We start from the raw sequence: 24,507 nt of genomic DNA, 5'->3' as shown, positions 1-24,507 counted from the left end.
TAGTATTGAAATAAATTCTAGCGCTATTCAAATACACATTAAAAAACGAGAATTTAATATTTAGTTAATATACCAGATTGCCATTGAAAGTTGAATTGACACATAAAGACTGATTTAAACTTAATGCTTTTGAGTTAGAGCCTGAGGCTTAAATAACTGTTCAAAATCATCCTGATAAGTTAAACGGCAACCTGGTGCTTTCTATTAGTAAACGAAATGAACCTCATTAACTTTTCATTCTTTATAGCCACGTCTTAATTGTGCCGAATATTAAAAAACATTAAAACCATTACTTAACATCGTTTATATTTGTACTCTTTCTTACTTTAATCTCTTATTTTAGGCATGTATTATTACTAGACAGTAACAGTATTTAATATAACGTAAATTTACCTATTCTTTATAACTTAAAACGTGCCTGATCTATCTAAAACTATGACTGAAACATAAATAATATAGAACCTATCGGCCATTTAAGCTTCCTTGAATACATCATATCTGATACTTATATCAGCTTTATTCCCTAATAGTTCGTTCTTTCCAGACATAAAATGTCTTCAAAAGGAATATAATTTTTTCTTTTTCCGAGGTAAAACCATCGGATTTTATGACACGTGTATACATTTCCTTTGGTTGTTTGGTTGAACCTAAAATATAACGACTTCGGTGCTCGTTTAGAAGTTGAGAGATAAGGTGCTTCAATAAAACTTTTTATGGCCAAATAAATTAAGCGATTGACGTAATACGTCAGGTTTTATTTAAGGTTTATTTTAAAAGCTAATATATAAAAACAAAAATAGAAAACTGGATAAATTTGCTTAGCAAAAAAGAGTGTTTTAAATTTTATTTCTGTTACTTTTGTTAACGGAAAACTGCCTAACAATAATCTTCTATCTCGTTTCACCGCATTTTTATTGTGGAGCTATCTGAACTTACCGGGCAGTAAAGGTTTTATACGTCGACATTGTTAAACTTTACGACCAAGAGTAAAATAAAAGTAAGATGTGATATGCCAAAACTTTTGATAAAAGTAAGTGTGAGCAAAGTAAATCCTCTTTATATAAGGTGAGAAATTTAACTAAAATTAATGTGTAACTTTAAACTAGTTGAAAAAATTACCCATAGTAAAAGTTTATAAGTAAATGGATCAAAAGAATTTTTGACAAAATACTCCTCACAATTACCATTTTAAAAAAATATATATAAAGAAACCAAGTTGAGATCTGAAAAAAAGAGTCGAAACGTTTAAAGAAAAGAAATAATTTATCTTAAAAAGTATGTAAAAAACCTTTAACAAATACTTGTTTAATTACCTTGACTTTAAACCGCTGGATAATGGTTTATAAATGTCAGCAATCAATTTAAATAGTGAAAAATATACAGAGTGTTTTAAAAAATGATGTCCAAAGGGAAAGGGTGGGTACACAGGACATTTGGAATCTAATTAGGCTTAATGTCCTTTTACAAAGTTATCAGTCCTTATGCTAAAATAAAAATAAACATTTCGCTCTCAATATATCTGGTTTGATTATTTCGTAATATCGTTCGAGCAATACAGCCATTTTATTTTTTTAAATATGGTAAATAGATTTCTAAATATAAATCAAAATTAAAGTTTTTTCTTACTATATTTAATTGTGCAGATACTTCATATAAACAACTAAACCACAAATGTTACCAGATGTAACCAGATTCATGATATTGTTTACATTTTTGCATCACACTGTTTTCTAATAAACGTTCTATAAATTTATCTTAAAGTCTGCTAAACACTGATTGTTGTGATTTTTTACGCTTACTTTTGCAATACATATTATTAGATCCGATTATCATATATTTAATTAGCCGAGAGTAATTTGAATTCTTTAGTAAGTAGATTCTCATTTAACTTCCATTGACATAAAGGTCAACATAAGTATTAATTTCCTAATTTAATAATTACTACCTAGGCAAGGTAATCTAAGGTAGATATTTATTCAAGTTTGTATACATAGTTTTAAATATCTGTTAAATTAATTATTTAAGTTCCTAAAATTTTGATGTAAAAATTACTTTTATTTAGTAAATTGATTCAAAATCGGGAAGCAAAATTATATGAAATTGATTTTTCATCTTATTTTTATATAATTTTTTTCTTTTAATAAAATTTTTTTATGCAGCATTAAAGATGTTGCAATTTTTTCTGACAGTCAAATTAACTAGTTTTACATAAAAATTGTGTTAATTAAAAAATGACATCTTTATCAAAATTATCATCATGTAATCAATAAAACGAGCCAATTAAACTACAGTTTATCCTTACTCCAATTTGACCTACTTTCAATCCTTAGGATATTAATACAGATACCTAATTATTCTCCCCAAAACGATTATTTAGCAAAATACTTACATCATAATCTCCTTCTTGCTCCTCCTCGTCTTCTTCTTTCTTCAATGGAGCTTGTGGTTGTTGCTGCTGGTACCTTGCATTATACTGTCCTTGAGGTTGCGCAACATATTTTACCTGTTGTGGTTGAGGAACATATTTTATTTGCTGAGGTTGGTAAGATGCTTGTTGTGCTTGAGGTTGCTGAGCCCTATAAGTTTGTTGCTGGGCCTTTACCACTTGGTCGTAATAATTTGCATCGATTTCTCTTGGGCCCTAAAGAAAAATACTTTATTAGATTTTAGTAATATTAGTAGGTCAAAAATATGCTTTAAGCGTGATTTTGTTTAGAATAATTATATAAGTTTGCTTACGATTTTAAATAATTATTTTGTAATTTGAGTTCAATAATCGCTAAAAAAATAGAAATCGCTAAAGACGCCGTCAAGCTAAATCATTTATAAATAGTTGGTTCGCTATGCTATGGACAAGGTATAAAAGTCACAAGACTCGATAAAATTCTTATAAAGCAATTAAAAATAATTGCGTTCCAACATACGAGAATAACTGCCCGTATTCGACTGAAAACGGCAGTTTAGATAATAGTGAAAGTGCCTTTAAATAGATGCTTATAGTGCACTTCTATACGATCTAAACGCTTGATTATAGAATTGTGTAGATTTATCTTATAGGGGCTTTATGATATCTGAAACAGTTTTGTTACATGTTTTAAATATTTAAAAAAGGAATTGTTAAGCTAAATTGAAACCAATTAGTACTGAAAAAAATATTATAGTATCAATAAACTGAATATATACTAGAATGGCTGTATATCAATCAAATCAAATTAACTTTGTATGATTTGCATTTTTTTAATATAAAACTAAAATTGAATGTAAATAATAAAGATAAATGGTTCAACATGCTGGTTAGTCGTTAATAAAATATTTGTATTCTAACTATTTTTTCTAAATTTGAAAAATAGTTTTTCGAGTAACTTTTTATTTTACTAAAAGGTATAAAATTTAATAGAAATTTTATAACATGGTTTTTAATTTATAAAGACTTATTATATTTCAATCGCTTTTGTTTAAATTTAAATAAGTAACAAAGACGTATAAATATATTTATATTAAAAGTTTATGGTTATATTTTATATATGGAACATTACATTTATAATGTATATTAACTATAATATTTAATTTGGTTAATAGCCGTAAATATTTTCATAAGATGTACTTTAATAAATACGTTACATAACTAGCACTAATGTCATTAACATTGCAAACAAAAATTAGAACACTGAATCTCCAATAATATACATATGGATAAAATGTAGAAATAAATGTAGAAAGTAGAATTTGAAATAGAAAAATGTAAAACACTGAAAATAAAAAAAATGAAATGGTCAATAAACGAACAAATAGAGATCATAAGCAATTAATTTATAAAAACGCTGCACGTGCACGATATTTAAAAAAACCAGGCATTCCAATAAAACACAAGGAGAGACCGTTTAGAAAATAATAGCGCAAATATTACAAAAATAAAAAACACTGATAATATCCATACTAAAAAAAAGCTATTAATTAATACAAAGCACTTTTTTTAACTTACTTATTTGGCATTATCAGTTAAATGCAAACATATGTAGAAGAAAAAAGCCGATTAAATAAAACAATACTAAAAAAATTCTAAAAGCATTATACTAGGTCCAGTATAAAAAGAGTCACTCGACCAGTACATCTCGATAAAAAAAAATACAGAAATAATTCCAAATTAAAATAGATAGCTCAATAAACTAGTAAGAGCAGATAAAAATTGTATACATTTAAATCTGATTAAGCAGATATATGCATCGTAGCATATATTTAAAGAACCTACATATACATCGCTGGCCAAAAGATACCTACATCTTAAAATAGAAGAGGTTATCATAGAGTAAATTTATATTCTTCTTATAGTATAGTTATATTAAAGATTCCCAATACTATTAAAGATTTTCTTAAAACTATAATAATAATATATATTTATTTAGCAACATATGCTATATACATACCAGAACATACATTATTAAAAATATACGTAATATATTTAAATTGCTAAACGCTGCATTTCACCTTATTTGTAAAACTCAAAATTTTTCTTAAATTTCTTACATTTTGTGTAGTTTTAAAATTATACTAATAACAAGTACTTTTTTAGTTAAAATAATAGTGATAAGTACAGTTTTAATATATTGCTATTCTGTTAGCTAAAATTTGATTACAAATTTCTTGTAATTTTCAAACTGAGATAAGGATATACAAATGAGAATTCTATTTTTCCACCTATATCCTATATCATCGTTTTATTTTCTTAATAATTTTTTGATCAGCTAAAAATAGTGTTTTTTTTTCGTAATGTGTGCATATATACTCGAAAAACATCATCTGAATCCCACTTTCTTGTAATTTTCAAATTGAGATAAAGATATATAAATGAGAATTCGATTTTTTCATCTATTTTCTATATCATCGTTTCAGTTTTTTGATAGTGTTTGATTCGGAAAAAAATAGTGTTTTTCTCTCGTAATGTGTCTAACTATATATATCAGCTATTCATGTGACCATTTCGGAGGAAAAAATTGCAGGTTAGGTGTCTTGATATAATATTTCTGTTTGATCCAAACAGTAATCAATTATTAATGTCTGCTAGGCACTTTAATTATAAAAAATAATTTTATTTGCTCAATTGCCTAGAAAAAGTAAATCTTCATAAGTACAAATCTAAAAGAGAGACAAATATCTAAAGCCGAAAAGAATATTGATGTGGCATCAGTGTAGTAGCCAAAAGACTAAATTGTCAGCTGTCTAAAGTCGGGTGATTTTTTGTTACCATATTAATTGCATTCAGTCTGAAGAATAATAACTGAATTGCCTAAAAAAAGTTAATTTATATGTAAGAAGATATCTGAAACGTCAATAGGTTATCAATGCAATAATCAAAACTTTAAAGTGTCAATTTTATCAACTGTCAAGGTGGATATAAGTGTCGCTTTGGTTGGTTGGTTAGAATTCTTAGGGACATTTGACATTATCATATTTGTATTTATTCTAAAGTATAATGAATTGTTAATTTCTCCCAGGACTTAAATAATAAAAATACCCCTTCAGTTGCCTAGAAAGGGCAACTTTGTATGTAAAGGGATATCTATAATTTGGAAAAGACTACCAATCGCTGAATTCAAAGGAGGTATATTGAATAAACAATAAGTTTACACGGCATGTCACCATAGGATATTTTTAGGAAGGTATCTGAAAAAAAATTGTCCTACTTGGTCAGAGATAATTGAAGATTTATAAGTGACTGGAAGCTAATGGTCAGTACTTATTTAACTAACATATATACCTTATCTTTCGTCCATTCAGGAAGTGTGAGAGGAATTTTTTAATGAATAATTAATGAACGAAACGTGATATTTAAATTAATGATCACAGACACTTGCTATTTAGCATTTTCCTTGCGAATATACTCCCTTCCCTCCTCGTAACTTTTAAAATTAATAAGTGCTTTTTTGGAAGAGAAAATTGACATGTGATTTTTGCTAAATATATAAATAAATATTGTTTTTACAAATGCCCTGTTTCATTTCACCTACAATACCCTATGCACCTTCGGCCAACTTAGCCCTTGAGTGTGTAATTCAATATATTAACTTGCATAAATAATAATAAAAGTGCATATAAAGTACTACGAAATATTGCTGGTACTATAAAAGTTAAATAAAAATCATTTCTCTAAAACTGAAATAAAGGTGATGCGATTACCAATGCACTGTCCGCATTAATTACAATAAAATCCAGCGCCATATTGTGAATCCTAGGATTTCCGTCGAATCTCGGCGAATCGACAGACGGTCATTAAAACGCCAATTAAACAAGAAATTTTCCACTCTAGAAACTCGACGAAGTCAAGTAGCGAAAACTGTTAATCTCTTATCGTTTAATAACACAACAGTGAGAGAGGCACTGTTGGGCTTGTTTGGTTTAGTTGAGTGCCTACTGACGAGAAATGAGTTGGCAATATAATTCGAACATTGATTGGTTTTGGAGCGATTGATGAAGTTAGGGGGTGTTACACCTATATAGATTTTTTTTATATATTTTGTTAAAATTATTTGAAGTTTAGACGAACATGATGTAGAATGATCGAAAAAAAGCACTTTGAGTGTAAATGTTAATAGATAAATATTACTACCAGCCTCAAATATATTTTGTATATTAATATTTTTTCTTGTACCTTGTTGCCATTTTATCAAGGGTGATTTGAATTTTATAGTAAACTAGCTATTTCTCAGCTCATGAGACTCTTTTTCTTTAAAAATGGTTAGCATATAAAGCTTTTTCAGGTTGAGCTTTGTTTTGTATTCTTGTTTCAAATAAGTTTAGATTCTTATTAAGTCATGTGTGCCTACCTTAATATTTTTATTAAATAAAAATCATAATTGAAGGTTCTACTTCTTTTATTTTTTCTTTCTTCTATAATTTTTTTTTATCTTTAGATTGTTTTATTTTAATTTTAAAGGTATAATTGGTTTTAAAATAAGGCTAATACTATTGATCTGTATAACTGTCTTTACAATATTTCAAATGGATAAACGGTAACAACGATAAATTATTTATTTCTATTTGTAATATTCTCCGCTTTGGAACTAATGCACCTTTTAACGCCCTGATGATTTTTTTTTTGTAAAAAACGTTGGTAAAAAGACTTGAGTTATATAACTTTTTTTTAAATTACTATTAATTTTTCCATATGAAGCAAAAAATCAATATTTGAAAAACTAAATATTTGGAAAATTACCAAGTAGTTTATTTAAAAAAAAAATCTATTTTGCTGTCATTATGAGTTTTCGAGGCATAATAAAACAAATTTTAAACATTTCCATGCTTATAGCAAAAATAAATAAAAATCTGGCATATCTTTGGTCATAAAATTGCGCACTTTTTTCTTATATCTTTTACAGTTTTTAAAAATTATGGTATCATTTAAAATAGCCATACGAACAAAGCTATAAGAAAACTCCTTTTGAAATAGGTTTTCACAAAAATTATTTTAGGAGTATTTTAACTTCATCGCCTACAATATTAATATAAGAAAAACAGTATGTAGATTCTTACTGTAATAGTTGAATATATAAAAGGTAATTAAAATAATATGAAGGATAAATAGACACAAATAGAACAAGTATAAACGCTTTACCCCAATAATATCTTTAATGAACTTTTCTAAAATACTGAAATAAATTTTAAAAAATGTATTTATTATATAGAGAAGTATCTATGACTAATTCTTGTAAAAATATATATAAAGGTAATGTGTGGTATTTTAATAAAAGCAAAATTAATGTTGTAACATACGCAGAATATTTATCTTCTTTAGATTCCCTGAGTTTAATTTCCAAATAATGAACCGCAAAAAAGTGCTCCTTTATAACATATTATTACTTTAACTTGGCTTTACACACATTTTAAATAAATATAAGCCAAATATAGTATAATAAAAAATAAAAATAAGCATTCATAATTTCTGTGAAATCCGACATATGTATTTTTTAATATTATAAACTTAAGAGTTCAATTGCTACTCTAAGTCAGAACAATTTAAAAAAAGACTCCAGTACTTATAACGTTATTTGCATTTAATACAAGCGAGTTTTTCTGGGTGATCTAAAACTTTATTTACAAAAATGTAAAAATAGTAAATTTAATTGTTTTTTTAGGCGACATGAATATAAATATGTATATTGGACAATATTTAAAATGAATCCAAAATATCTAGTTTTAATGAAATTGGCCCAATAAACTTAGAAAACTCACATATCAGAGAATCCCATTTGAAACCGTATATAAAAAATTTTAGTTTTTACATCAAAATTTTGAAAATTAAGTGTGTGAGTGCGAGCGAGAGGAATAGTCACCAAGCTTAGGAAAATTATAGAGCCATGTTTAAGCGTTGGATTATAATACAAAAAAAGAGATTAACACACGTTAAGCTCTACTAAGATAGATATCTTTACCTCTTTTATTTATTTTTAGTTTGCCCCCTCTTTCATTATCATTAACTTAATATTCAATATGGGAAAAATTTTTATAAAAAAAATTTAAATATAAATTGTGTCAAATATTTAAAATTCAGAAAAAAAATTAATATAATCAAAATAATATAACTAAAGTAAATAACTTAAGCTTTTTATCATTATTTTAGATACCATTTTTCCTTAATTTTAGTTCTTCTGACCTTGTCTGAAGCACTTTATCTATGTAAAGTGTCAGTAATTTTAATACCTTTTGTAATTTAATAATTTGAATCTATATCTTATATATTTTCTTTCTTTTCGGTTCTTTTATAGTATCCCTGATGATGGATATCTTAGATGTCCGAAACATGTTGGATTAATAATTTTTAAATAAATTTAGTGGAGGATGACCCAAATATTTTAAGTTAAAATAAATTAATAAATTAAAAACTCCGCTATAACTATCTAAAACACATTAGTCTTTCTAAGTTAGAATAATATAATTAACGCCTTACAGGAAACCTTTTTTAATATAATATACACCATTGCACTAATATTTATTTAATTCATTAAGACACGACAAAGAAGCAAGCAATAATGATTAAAAGTAGGCAAGCTAATTACTTATTAAACGTGCTATATCAGAAACAACCATTTATAGCTTGCAATATATGAACAGTTAACAGCAATATAACCACCTCAATTTTCTAAATTGAAGTAGCTCAATTACGTGTGCCTTATTATATGCATGGTGGTTTGGCTTTTCAGAAACTTGTGACATAATAACTTTTACATATAATGTCAAGTTGTTGAATTTCCTCGAAGCAACTGGAGTAAAGTAATTAATGCGGTTTCGGTACAAAACTTATACAAGCCAGTTTCGCTTATCGAAATTGCTAGTTTATTAAGTGGCCTTTAATTAGGAAACATATCTAATTTTCAATTATATAAATTATTGCGACATGTGAATTACGTATGAAGGTTAGAACTTCATAGTTTTGCTCGTAGGTAGATTCTAGAAGTTTCTATTCGTTTGCTTGGAGGGACGATATTAATTTAGTTATAGCTTTATACTGAGAAGCGCAATGGTATTTATTCATTAACCAAAATTAGAGTTCTGAATATTCGTATAGAATAATGAGTTCTATACAAATTATTCTAAAACAATCCAAATTTGCTTTAAATATTTTATATGTCTAATTATACTTAAAAAACACCATTTCATTCGCACTTTATTCTAATTTTTAAATTAAGGAAACTATATGTTTGTATGTATGTTTGTTTTTATTGTGAGGAATGTCACAGTAAAATAAATAAATACTCCGGTATGGCAGAAGCCGAGGATAACCTTATGGAGGAAAATTGCATAAAATGCAAACAGAAATGTTCAGAAGAATATTATAAATGTGATTCGTGTTTAAATCGAATCCATAAAAAATGCGTAAATATTACACCATCGGAAGTAAAATGCATGCCCCTCCAAAAAAGAGTTTTACTACTAATATGTGATGATTGTAGGGTATTTATTGCCAGAATGCCTTTTATGATTAAAACAATCGAGGAAATGAGAAAAGACATAGAAACAATAAAATCGCAAATAGAATCACCCAAAGCAGAATCATATGCAACAATTTTACAACACAAGCCCATAGTTAAAAGCAGCAGTAGAGCAGGTTTACCTGCAATTGTTATGAAGCCCAAAAAAAACCAAAGTTCGGAACAAAGCCGGAAGGACATTCAAACTTTAATAGACCCTTCAAAGTTAAGGGTTGGTATAAGAAACATTAAAGAGGCCAAACACGGAAATATTGTGGTAAAATGCGACACAGAGAAGGACATTGAACGTTTGAAAAACGAGATGGAAGAAAAGCTCAAGGAACAATTTACTGTTGAGCTTCCAAAAAAAATTTCACCCAGGATAAAAATTGTGGGATACACTGGTGGACAAGTACTGGACCAAGTGGAAGCCAAAATTCGGAAGCAAAATAAATGGATAGACGCAAAGGACCATTTAAAAGTAACATACATCAGGCAGAACAACAATCAAGAAAAGGATAGTGTAATTTATGCGGAATGCTCAGGGGGATTGTTGGACAAAATGATACATAATGGGAAAGTATTCATGGATTGGCAGCGTCTGCCAGTATATGAAGATCTGACCGTTTCACGTTGCTACAGGTGCCAGGGTTTTCAGCATAAAAGCACCAAATGCACCACAAACGAAGTGTGTGGAAAATGTGCTGGAAACCATGGCACACGGGAATGTAACCAACAGTTAAAACTATGTATAAATTGTACGGTTGCTAACCAGAAATACAAACTTAAACTCAAAACGGATCACTCAGCTCTCGACCAGGAATGCCCAACTTTGAAATATCAAATAGGAATTTTAAGAAGTAAAATTGACTATTCATAAATAAATGGTACTTAACAACCAAGATGCTATTTTAGAGGAACTAAGTATGGAAAGTGACATTCAAGGGGAAATGGTGGACGAAAAGAGGTTAGAATGTCTAAAAAATAAAAAATGTTTAATAAGTTTAATTCATTTTAATATTAGAAGCCTACATAAGAATATTGACAACCTAATTACTTTTTTAGAAACTTATAAATTGCAAAATATAGATGTCATTGTACTAACTGAAACCTATCAAATCGCAACAGTAGACCATTGTAACATTCCGGGGTATAATGTTTTTTATAATGAAGCAAACTACAATAAAAATGATGGTGTGGTTATACTTGTCAAAGAACATTTCAATGTGGAGTTTTCTTTTACTCTATTGCCGAATTCTATGGCAACAGTAAGCCGAATAAATTTTGAAATAAATGGTTATTCTATTGGCCTAACAGCAACATATAAACCACCCCCTATTCCTAAGTCTAATTTTATAAGTGATTTACACTGTTTTCTGGAAACAATAAAATTTTCGAACATAGAGATTTTTGTGGGAGACATTAATATAAATTTATTAGAAAAAGATGATAACCAAGTAGCAAGTTATCATGCTATGATGAATGCTCTTGGTTTTCAGTCATACATTAATTCAGTAACAAGAAATATTTCAAAAAGTTGCCTTGATCATTTGTTTATAAATCAAAAATTAAAGTCCAATATATTATGTTTTGAATCTTATATTATAGAAGAGGACATCACAGATCATAGCCCAATAATGCTTCATATAAGCCAAAAAGAACCAAAGGAAAATTAAACATCAACACAGAAAAAAAGAAGTAAAATTGATATCTCTAAATTTAAACAGCTTCTACAGAATTTTGATTGGTCAATTGTATTAAATGAAAATAACTCTGAAATTGCTACAAACATTTTTTTAGAAAAATACCAACAGTTGTTAGCAGATGCAACAAAAACTTACATTCTAAAAAATCCAAAATACAAAAAAATTAAAGCATGGATTACTAATGGTATTATTACCTCAATCAGAACAAGGGATAAAATGAAGAAAAAATTATCAAAAAATTATTGTCCCATTCTAGAAAAAACATATAAAGACTACAGAAATAATTTAAACAAACTTATACATAAACAAAAAAATCAATATTACAAAAATCAAATAGAAATTAACAAAAATAACATGAAAAAACTTTACGAAATAATCAAAGATGCCACTTATGAAAATTGTAATAACAAAGACACTTTTCTAAATATAAAGAATAAAAATAATGCAAATTTCAGTAGTCCACTTGAGGCATCTAATTATTGTAATGAGTACTACATTAATATAGGGGTTGATATGGAAAAAGCAATTCCACCACCACAATATGTTCAACAATTGGAGCCTCCAATAACAAACTCCGTTTAGCTAATCCCAATAACAAAAAATGAACTAATAAAATACATCTCAGAACTAAAAACGAATAGCTCCCCTGGACATGATGGTATAAGGGCCGATCTTATAAAAAAGACCCATTTAGAAATTATAAACCCACTTTTACATATACTAAATTTAATTTTAGAAACAGGTGAAATACCTTCACAATTTAAAATTACAATTGTAACTCCCATTCACAAAAAAGGTACCAAAACCTTAATAAATAATTATCGACCTGTCAGCCTCATTAGTAACTTTTCAAAAATTTGTGAAAAATGCATAAAACATAGAATAACAAACTTTTTTAAACTAAACAATGTTTTATCCACAAACCAATTTGGATTTGTTGAGGCATGTAGTACAAAAGATGCGATGCATAGGTTAATAACTGAGGTTGTAAATAATTTAAACTCAAATAAAAGGTGTTTAGCGGTATTTTTGGATCTCGCCAAAGCATTTGATACCGTCCCTCATAGGGATCTTCTCAATGTACTTGAAAGATATGGAATAAGGGGAAGAGCCCTTCAGCTCTTCTCTAGTTATCTGTCGGAGCGGTATCAGATGGTAAGGCTAAATAATGTGTTGAGTGAAAAACGAAAAATAAAAATTGGCATTCCTCAAGGAACGGTCTTAGGCCCGATATTATTTATAACATATTTAAACTCCCTTTTAAAATTACAGATTGATGGGTTAACAGTATCTTATGCTGATGACACGGCAATTGTTGTTTCGGGAGATTCTTGGGAAAGCATAAGGGACAAATCCATGAACATATTGGTAGAAATAAAAAACTGGCTAGAAACTTCTAAACTAACTTTGAATTTAACAAAAACTAATTACATAGCTTTTTCTTTGACTAATGTAAATAGACCTGAGTATACCTCGATTTTATTTAATGATGATTGCATTAAGGAGACCTCATCTACAAAATATCTCGGTATTATAATCGACAAAAATTTAAAGTGGAAAACACATATTGATTATGTCTCCAAAAAAATCCGAAAACTTGTTCATAAATTTTACTTGCTAAGAGAATTTTTGAATAAAAAAACACTCACTATCATTTATAAAGCATTTGTAGAGTCAATTTTAAAATACGGAATACTGGTGTGGGGAGGACTTTATAATAACAGCTTATATAAGTTAAATATAATACAGAAGTACATTTTAAAAATAATTCTTAAGAAAAACCGTTTATATCCTTCTAATTTGCTTTTTAATAAAGATATTCTAGATATTAGATCGTTATATATACTTACAACATGTTCCTATATACACACTCAACCTAACTTAAAGATTTTGATAGATCATTCCTATGAAACAAGAGCTAGATATCACGAACACATAAAAATTCCGACAAGTTTAAATAATCTTAATCTGAGGTATATAAACTACTTTGGCCCAAAACTTTATAACTTATTACCAAGAGAGGTAAAAATATGTTCTAGAATGAAAAGATTTAAATTACTAACAAAGAATGTAATCTTTGAAAATCACCATCAATTTGTAAGGATTTTGAACTAGTTATTGTGATTTTATGTCTATTTGGGTAGATTTAAGAGATCTATGATGTTAACATTATTAATCTTTTGATTGTATATGCAAATTGTTATAGTAGAATTGTTTTTGTTTTGGTTTTCACGGTGTAGAATAATATTACAAATAAATGTAATAAATTATTAGAAAACTTTACTACGCACATACAGATGTTTTTACATCTAGGTGTTGAGTACTAAGACTTGTATTAGATATAGCTATAGTTTAATTTTTGAAATAATTAAATAATATCATTCTATTGTAATAACTGATATATTGTGAAATAAATATATTTTCTAGAAGAAGTTTCTTCTAGGAAACAAATACAAATACAAAAAAAAATACAAAAAATATATAAATTAAGATAAGGATATATAAAAATCAATTTTTCCACCTATTTTTTATATAATCATTTTCTTAGTAGTATTTGGATTGGCTTAAAATTGTGTTTTTCTCCCGTATTGTGCCCAATTATACCTGAAAAACATCATTTAATTTCCACTTTTGTTTGAACTTTGTTTTCCACTCTTTGTGCCCTTTTTTCCAAAACTTTTTGTATTTTAAGTAAGATATTGTATAATTAATGTAAAAAATTATATAATTTTTTAATTAAAATCTAGTATTTACAAGTTTCGATTCTTTAACCCAAGTATTTTAGAATGATAATATTTTTTAATTTTATTCGTATGCAGTAAATATAAAAATAGTGTCATAGTTTTTCATATTAGTCTTCTCCTTTCTCTTTAGTATTAACACGTTAACCCCTATGTGTATCAAAAGTAATACGCAAAAAGATTTGTAAATTAGCCTGTGTGTATATTTTTTGATAATTTGACGTATTCAACGTGCTGTGTATTTCATCCGAACACAGTTACCACGTATTTGTATGGGCTTTTTAATACCTTTAGGTTCTGATAACTAATTTTTTTTCCTAGGTTGTTAAAAATTGTTATGTAAGTCCGGCAATATGGCAAAATTCTCGTTTAACCTAAATACCGGCAAATATTATTTTTAGGATCAGTGTTTGTTTACAGTTCGGTGATCGAGTGTTTGTACGTCTTACTAGTGACGATTTTCGCACGCAAATATACCAGGTAGAAAAAAACGTGCTCTTTCGGAGTTAGAACTTGCCAATTTAGCTGAAAGTTTAAGCGATGTTAGCGATATTGACTTATGACTTATTGCATATCCATGGTACGCTAAGAGTTCGGAATATGATAGCGAGGAATCTGCCCAAAAAAAAATAATCAAAAATATAAAAAATGTAAATATCAACAACAACCTCAAGTACCGAAAAACCAAGACCAGCCACAACAGGTAATATTTGTATTTTTATATTATACCCTCAATAATAAAAATTATGTCTATTTTTAGGGTACCAGTAGTGATGACGAAGATCAAGATATAAATTTAGTTGGTCCCCAAGTTCAAGCGGCAAGAGTACAACCAAATGTAATTTGGAATGGTGTTGATGAAGAGAATCTAAATAAATTTCCAAATCCACAAGAGGATAGAACATTAGGTCCGATTGTCGAAACGCGTCATGACAACAGCCCGCTTTCTTTTTATAGGCTATTAGTTTCTGATGAATTGCTTGACCTTCTCGTAACCGAAACAAATTGGTACACCCATAAAAAGATTATTGCTGGTATTGTCAATGAGTCTGTCTCAAAAAACTCAATTCTCGCCAACTAGAGTGACACAAATCACAAAGAAATTTATTGGAATCTTCATATGGATGGGACTTTTTTGGAGCACTAGTTTTATTTATAAAACTGATATATATAAAGTTACACAGATATCACGATGTCGATTTGAAGCTTTGCTGTCTTGTTTTCATTTTTCGGATAATGAGTTATGATCAGAGGGAAACAGATTATTCAAACTGGAAACACTCTTAGGAATATCCATCAAAAATTTCCAGGCAGCTTTGGTGCCAGGCAACTCCGTTTATATAGATGAATCCATGGTTTCTTTTCGAGGAAGGCTATCATTTTTGCAATATATATCTGGAAAAATCCATAAGTATGACATAAAAATTTTTAAGCTTTATGCTGTATTTCTTTTTAAGGTGGTTACACGTACAACTTAAAAGTTTATGCTGGCAAGGAAGTCCGACCCACGGATCAACCAGTAGCAACTCAAGTAGTAATGGAGTTAATGCAACCTATTTTGAACAGCGGTAGGACCTTAGTCACTATAGATAACTATTACACCAGTGTTAGTTTAGGTCACCTACTGAACGACAATGAGACTCATTTAATTGGAACACTGCGAAAAAATAGAAAATACAACCCTAAACGTGTCTTTGAGCAAAAATTAAATCGCGGAGAAATGCTGTGTCAAGCAAGCAACACGAAAGTTGTTGTTGGCAAATGGGTAGACAAACGAGATGTTGCTTTTTTGACAACTAAATCGCCTCCAGTAATGACTGAAATCCAGATAAGAACTGGTATAAAAAATAAGCCATTTACCATAATCGAATATAACGCTGTTAAGTCCTATATTAATGTCTCGGACCAAATATCTTCCTATAGTAATCCCGTGAGGCGTTCTTTGAAATGGTATCGGAAAGTGGGGATATAAGTCATAGCAAGTACTAGCGTTATCAATGTACTAAAACTGTGTAATAAAACTCTAGACAAAAAAATGGATATTACGACTTTTAGGGAGAGCCTTCTTGAGAGTTTGTGCAAGGACAATGAAGATGTTCCTCTCCTGCCAGCATTACCTCATTGATTGAAAGAACAAGCAAAGAGAGGAAGATGCGTGGTTTGTTATAACTATTACTCAGAAAGATACGGAAGAGCGCATGCATCCAAAAATTCGAAACAATGTAACACTAGATGTTCAGGATATACAGACAAGAAAATTTTATGTTTAAATTGCTTTTTCAAAACACATAATGTATCCAAAAAAATGTTAATTTAATTCCAATGTAAGTTTTTCTACTTTTTGAATAAACTTATTAAAAAAAAATTATGTATTGTTTTCATACATGCCGATTAATATAACCGTAATAAGTAAATGTCAGCTTCTGTGAACTTCGTGTATCAAAAATATACACGCATTCTAAAATCACTACTTTAAAAAAAAAATACTGTTATTGTATCCTTATTGTCTTGACAAGTAATTTTCAAAACAAATTTATGAAAAAAAAAAATTTACTTCGGGTACATAATTTTTGTGAAACCGAGTGCAGGGGTCAAAGTGTTAATCTATGATCACATGAATGAATATTTACTCCTTAATCAAAACTAAAATGTTTTACACTTACCTGGCTAGTAGGAACAAAAACTTGTCTTACAGGACCATATCCAGCAGTATTAATTGCTGGTGGACTTTTTTGTTGCTGCTGCTGATGTTGCTGTTGCTGCTGAGTGGCGTAATACTGTAGACCGGCAGCTTTTGGTTGAACAGCTGGCCTTTGGGGTTGCACTAAATTAAACCAATTAAAATAACTTATGTAATATATGTAATAATTAATTGCCAATTATTTTTGAAGTTGCGATAACTAAATGGTTATAGAATTAATGCTTTGACATCGGTATTTAATTATTATACAAGCAAAGTCCATATATTTAGTTTTGAAATATACAGTTCAATAGAAGTTTTGACCAAAATATATACCATCATTTTAATTTTTTATTGAAAATAATTTATTTCTGGTTGTTTACTATTTGCTCTCTTCTAGAAAACTTAATAAATCTTTATTTTAATTTTATTGACTTATTATTTTCTAATAAAGTATTTGATAACTAAGATTTATGCTCATATAATATTATGTAGGAACACAGCAATACCATTGGATATGATTATTATATTTAAAAATACAAAATAATGTCCCGCTGGATGTAAAAATTTCACAACTAAAAAATATACTATAAAAAGTACTCAAAACCTTAAAACTTTCAGAGAAATTACTAAAAGTATTTATTTTTTTAAGTTATAACTACATTTTTTTTAATAAACTAGATCTGGGCAACAGTCAATAAAACTTGATTCAATTCTAGCTGAGGACTAAGAAGAAAATATACTAGAAATAAATAAAAAGAATATTACCTGGTTTGTATTGTATTTGTTGCGGCTTATAAGATACAGTAGGAATATTTTGTGATCCTACATATTGAGGGCTTTCATATCCCGGCTGCGAAATAGGTGTGCACTTTACATTAAATAATATGCTCATTAATATCGGAAGAAACGTCGTACAATTTCGCATTTTATCCTTGAAAAAAACCCTTTTTATTGGACATAAAAACTAAAAAGCATATTGCTACTTACGTTTTTATATAAAAAATAAAAGTAAAAAAAAAATTAAATTCGCTACACTATCTTTACAAACTTTAAATAACAGAACGATCAAATACTACGTTACACTTTATATAGACTCGGTTATCTCCTACTTTAATGCACGGCGTATACTTTCGTTCGGGTGATTACAGGCTTTGGCGGAAAAAATCTGCACACAGTATTGTATAGAAAGGTAAGGGTCAGTGCCTTTATTTCATCTTATATGGTATAATACCTAATAAGGTATTTGTTTTACATAAAAATAAATGAGTAGAAATTGGCTCGTCTTGAAATTTCCATAATATTCAAACCTAAAATAAATTAATTAGAAGTAATTTTTACAACAGAATACAAAATTATCGCAGCTTTTATATTTATAGATAAAATTCAATTATAGTATAAATATTTAAACCAGTTTTATTAAAATACCATCAGACATAGTTCAATAAATTTATTTTGTTGTAAACTAAGTTTTGAAATCAAGTAAAGTCTTTGAGGAAAATTTAAAAAATAAAAAAAGAAGATATTGTTATTTTTTTTTACCACATCTTTATTACATCACTGATATATTACTTTGGTACTTACTAAGTGCGCATCGAATATTTCTGCTAATCCTGTATCTAAAACTTCATTCCAACCGTAAGTAAATGTAAGAATATCTGCATTATATTCTTGATTCTAATTTGCGATTTTCTAACATGTTAGAAAAGGTCCTTCAAAGGTCATATATTTCATGTATATATAACACTAATGATATTCTTGAGCCACAGTTAAACAGGATTTCGTGTCAACCAACCCTGGGTCTAACATCGAAAATATTACAGCGGTTGCAGAATTATTGTATTCAGTTAATTTACAAATTAGGTATCACGTCAGATACAAGTTACTAAAATAGTTGAATATACAGGATAGAAAGACAGTACATTTCGCATGCTTTCTTCACTGAATTTTGTCTAGTGGAATACCTAAGTACCTTAGAGAGTGTTTAAGTTTTAGGTTTTGAACTTACAATCATATCATACGCTTCAATACCTCGCACAGCTGTAATTCGACACAGCTTTTCTTTTGTTATTTTGGAAACCTGTAACAATTTGTTTTATATTAGATTTCAACATTTTTGTGTATCAAGTTTTATAATAAACATAAAACGGGTTTTGTTGTGTTAGTATAATATACCAGGATTTTAAAGTGATTCCTTTCTTATTATCGTAATTATTATATAATTTTTCCAATGTTTCATATATAGTTTTTTTTTGTTTTTAACCATGTATTTTGTAAAAGCAGTAATTTTGTAAATTGATTCTGTTACTCTTACATTACATTATGAAAAAAAAATTGTCTATATCATATTGGCAATATATTTCTATTCTTTCCTTAACTGTTTAATGAAAAGGTTTTAAAAGCAGCACCTTATATTTTACAAAAATAAGAAAATTATAAATATTGCATTTAAAATTATTTTAAACGTTTTATAAGGAATGCTATAATAGTTTTTTTATTTGTTTGGCAAAATTTCTATTATCTTTTTATTTAGAGAGTAATTCTTTTGGTAGTAATATTATGCATAAATTCTCTTTAAATATAAAATAATTCTACAAACCCAATTGATTCCTTATATAAATAAAAATTTGCCAAAACGTTTCTTCAAAACACTGATCTTAAATATTCCTTAAAATATATATGTACAAGAGCAAAGTCTTATCAAAACATATATTGAGTTATGCTAATTCCAAAAATTGCTTCAATTCAGTTAAGTACTCAAAATTATTACATAATTACGATATAAAATATTTCGCTAAAAGGTTTTAAAGAAAAACAATTCTAATGAAAGTGACAAGCTGTTTTAGTTTATTATACTCTACTGATCAGCCCATGTATTTAACAAGCAGTTGTAAAAACCATTTTTGAAAATTAAAAGCTGCTGTTATTGTTGGTTGTCGTTTATCGTCGTCATTAGTGGATGTTATCGATATTAAACAATTTTGTAATAAGATCTGCAGTTCTAAATTGGAATCTACAATTTTTTTATTAAGACTAAAATTACTTGAGACAATAAATATTTAACGTTACAACGTTAAAACGCAAGAATATTTTTCTAAAATTTATTCTATAAAATTTTGTATATTTAAATAGTTTGTAGAACAAGAAAAGTGTTATTTGACCTTTTAATTCTTTCCTGCAGTGTGTAAATATTTCTTCTAATACTCTCTGGACTAGGATTTTTTTTACGTAAATTTGAAATTATATGAATCAAATACTCCAACAGTGTAATTGTCCTAATATTTAAAAAATAAAGCGGCCATTATGCTTAAAGGTTAAAAGTTAAACACATTTCGCAACTACCCTATTAGAAAAAATGCACATTGTTTATTATTTACAATGAATGGCATTTTGATTCTAACTAGAATTTAAATTATAGTTTTCATGCTGGTTATCGTATTTAGGTCAGTATTTTATTTACATATAAAAATACATAAATTGTACCGGATATTATAGTATGCTAACATTCTTATTTTTGAGAAAAATCTGGAACTAAAACATATAATTCTATTTTTTATTAACTCTCTTGTATACTTAATATTATTTACTTCATTTTCATTTCCATATGCCATTTTAATATGGTTCAGAGACTCGACTCATATATTGCCTTTATACGAATACATATATTTGCCTTTATCCAGCCTACCTGTATCCAGTTTTTTGATAATAAAAAAAATAAAGTAGAAGCTTCTGAAATACGAAATTGTTATGTGTAAAACTGTTTTCCAGAACTAAAAGCAGCCTTTGAAAATTTCATATAACTAAAGGCATAACGATTAAATAGTAATAAAATATACTATGAAAAATAGTAGGATCTTAATGATTTTGCCCACGTATATCTGAATTTTAATTAAAGTTTTCATAAATATTTATTCTTATGTTTTTAAATTTAACTAAATTTATTACTTTTAACTTAGTACATTTTTATTTACTTTTAAAATTAAATATTTAATTTAAAAAAAAATTAAATTGGAAAACCTAAATGGTAAACATTAGGTAGATTTATAGATTATAAAGCCATAAATATTCATAATTATCTATAATAATGAAATAAGTATATTTTATAGAAATTTTTATCCTAATACACAGTATTTTTTAGTTAGTAAGTAGACACAAAAAAAACAAAGAATATTAAAAATTTTTACCTAAAACATTAAAAAAAGATCTTATGTTTATTCATATTAAAGATCAAAAGCAATGTTTTTTTTATTAAAAGAAGTACCATTTGAAAAAAAATAATGCCCTTGTTAAACTGTTTTCTATAGTTCACTCTGTATATAAAGTAAATTAAGGTTTCCCAAACTAAAACTAACCGTAAACGAATAGGACAGCAGAGACAAGCACGGCGTAAAAATGTACTTTAAGTATACGTTCCTAATTTTTCAGAAAATGAGAAAGCTCTCTTGTGTTTCCAGATCCGCGCTGCAAGGTAATATATCCTTATATTCTTCCAAGGAAAATAAATGATATTTTAACTTAATTTTAGGATGTTTTGGGATGTGTGCGAGAAAGAAAATTTACCCGGCCATTTTTCAGGATTACAACGCGCACCCGGTTTATCGTTAGATACAAGCCGGGAGACTGTTAAAATTATACGATACTTTATTATTTTGGGCAATAAAAGTGTTTTTTTGGGTTCTTTACTAATTTTAGTAGTCATTCTTTTTATTTAATAAAGAAGTAAATTACACAATAAATGAAATAGAGTTTTACCTATTATTTTATGGCTAAAGTTTTACCAGTAGAATGAGTGAATAAATTAGAATCATATAAATAACACGTATTTTTCAATACTAAATAAAATTAACAGAGTATTTATATTGTTCTTACATATGAAAATTTTAAAATAAAACTAATTAAATTTTTAAATTATTCTTGCAAAAAGCAGAATAACGCTAGATATTAAATCTCAAGACATTAAAATTTTTAAACTATTTCACATAAAGGCAAAATATTGTTGGAAAGAATGTTATATTTTCTGCAACGAGCAATATATCTAAGAGACTAGATGAAAAATATCTGAAGATTTAAGCAATATCGATGTTCTACATATCATTAATTATTTATTGAGTTGCCATTAATTAAAATACTAGAATAATTTTGAAGAAATGGTACATCTTATAGTGGAATAAGATCAGAAAACCTAGTCTAAGTAGTTCCTTATTCATTTATTATTTTTTATTATGTACCAATAATTTTAAATATAAATATAACCATCCTCCAGGGATAAATGTAAAAATTGTTCAATACTAAATATATTAATGAGAATAATTGCGATCCTGCTAAGTTGATAGATATAGGTTGGAAAAAAATTCAATCAATAAGATAGATAAATGATGAAAAATAGGTTCTTTTGTTAACAAAACAGTAGTCTTTTGAAATTACAATATAATAGTAATAAAGCTAAAGATAAAAACGATAGCAGAATATATTTAATAAATTTTCTTCAGGTACTATTACCTATATCTAGAAAACTATAAGCACAGAAGTTGAGCTTTAATGAATTGAATAACTTTTATTACAAAAGAAAGTAATAGCACTACTTGACTTAAATACTAGTCTGTTCCTGGAGTAGATTAAAATTTCGGTTAAAATTTATGTTATAAATTTATGAGTAAAGCAATCACTCTGGATATCAAAAGTCATGGTTTTTTTATATCATATTATGGTATAATATATGCTTTCTCTTACTTGTCCGTTGACGCAAGTCGTTCTCTAAAAATTGTACTCACAATTTAATATTCTTATTTTATGTACACTTTGTAGGAAAAAATCATAAAAGTGAAGAAATAGGCCATACTTGTCATGGAGTCGTAGATTGATTTTTTACTCTAGTTAATATTTTACCTTAAAAATCATAAAGTTTAATTAAAATCCGAAATTAATCAATTAATAAAAAGATAAATGTGTTTTTCTGAAAATTGATGTAAGAAAAGTATTATCATTCATCCATATCATTATAGATTTTCAGCAAAAATTTTATTCTTTTTCTTACTAGTATAAACAAGAAATGCTCGATATTTATCAGACTATTCCAAGTATTAATATTTTTTTGGAAGTGGGCATCTCAATATGAATTATAGCAAAAATAATTGATGCCCATACAACCTCAAAAACCACAAAAAAAATACACTGCAAATAAAGATATAAAGGGCGAATATATTATGAAAATTTGTACGAAGAATTAAACCTTTATGCTAAGACAAACCTCTTGGTTTATAGGAGCATTACCATTCTCAAGCTACACGTTTAACTTAATAGATTAGAAAGCAACAGATTACTACACTACTGATTTTTCAAAAAATGTATACATCTAACTGGAAATTATTAAATCATCTTAACTCAATAAAGACTTCTTTAACCTTAACTTATATTTTGGGATTGCTGCTCCAAAAGAATCGTGACAAATGACGATAAAAACTTGTCTTTCATTTTAAATCTTTTAACTTACCTTTCCTTAGTCTTGTAGGAAATTGCGGAATTAATATGATAAAGAAAAGAGAAGTCTGAATAATAAATCTAAAATGCAGTGGCTGATAAAAGCACTTTATGGTAGACTCTTTAGCAATCATAAATAAAAAGAATTGAATAAGATTAACAATTACTTAGAAAAGAGATACTTCTTGCATGATGCTGAGAAATAGTTATTTTCTATCCAGGATTACATATCGGCTTGTCTATATAAAATTTATCTATTAAAAATAATTTAAACACTAAATACAGAATATACAAAAGACTATTTGATATCTATGGCTTGATAACAAAGAGTCTATGATATATATGGTTGATCTGATAAAATGGGTAAAAACAACAAGAGTTTCATAAAATATAGACTACTAGCATCCATATAAAACTCTTTCTGATGTGTGACAATGTAAAAAAACTATTTTAAAAAGCTTTAACTTATTAAATTTACTTAAATATTCTCTTAAGAACGACTGAATTTATAGTGACCAAAAAGAAGAAGACAATATTTAATTAAATAATCTGCTTGTTTTCAAGATCAACTTTTTATATAAGTTTTATATTAAAAATTTATTTACTTGAAACTTAACATTCAAATTATACATCAAGTTTAATTAAACCAAAGGGGTTAAAAAATTCAGTTTTTATGTGAAGTAGGAATTATATCCTATTAAGCTATGTATTATTTTAAATAAGAATTCTTGGATATATTTTATTCCTCGTACAAGAAATTACCTTAAAACCCCGGAAAACTTACAAGTATCTAAAAAAAAAGTCTTTAAATACTTGAAATAAAATGAAAAATATTTTTGCGTATTTGAAATTCAAAGACACAAGGTTTAAAAGTACTTAAGATTCCCAATAAAGCAAAAAAAAAAAAAAGACATAAACTAAGATTAGCTGCAAATGCCTGG

General features: G+C 27.6%; 1 protein-coding gene across 1 annotated transcript in view; it reads right to left on the bottom strand.

Moving 5' to 3' along the window:
* Positions 1-18,210, bottom strand: part of LOC126739612 (uncharacterized) — a 30,603-nt gene extending 12,393 nt beyond the window's left edge. The window contains exons 1-4 of the mRNA XM_050445366.1: positions 18,080-18,210; positions 17,858-18,023; positions 17,073-17,233; positions 2,390-2,641 (exon numbers count right to left, since the gene is read on the bottom strand). Coding sequence (XP_050301323.1) covers positions 2,390-2,641; positions 17,073-17,233; positions 17,858-18,017 — 573 coding nt within the window. The 5' untranslated portion in view covers positions 18,018-18,023; positions 18,080-18,210. The remainder of the gene's footprint in view (positions 1-2,389; positions 2,642-17,072; positions 17,234-17,857; positions 18,024-18,079) is intronic.
* Between the last annotated feature and the right edge of the window lie 6,297 nt (positions 18,211-24,507).

The sequence above is a fragment of the Anthonomus grandis genome, chromosome 8, assembly GCF_022605725.1.
Source record: "Anthonomus grandis grandis chromosome 8, icAntGran1.3, whole genome shotgun sequence".
Lineage (NCBI taxonomy): Eukaryota > Metazoa > Arthropoda > Insecta > Coleoptera > Curculionidae > Anthonomus > Anthonomus grandis.
The sequence above is the reverse complement of the archived record's forward strand: the minus strand, read 5'-3'. Positions and strand labels throughout refer to the sequence as shown.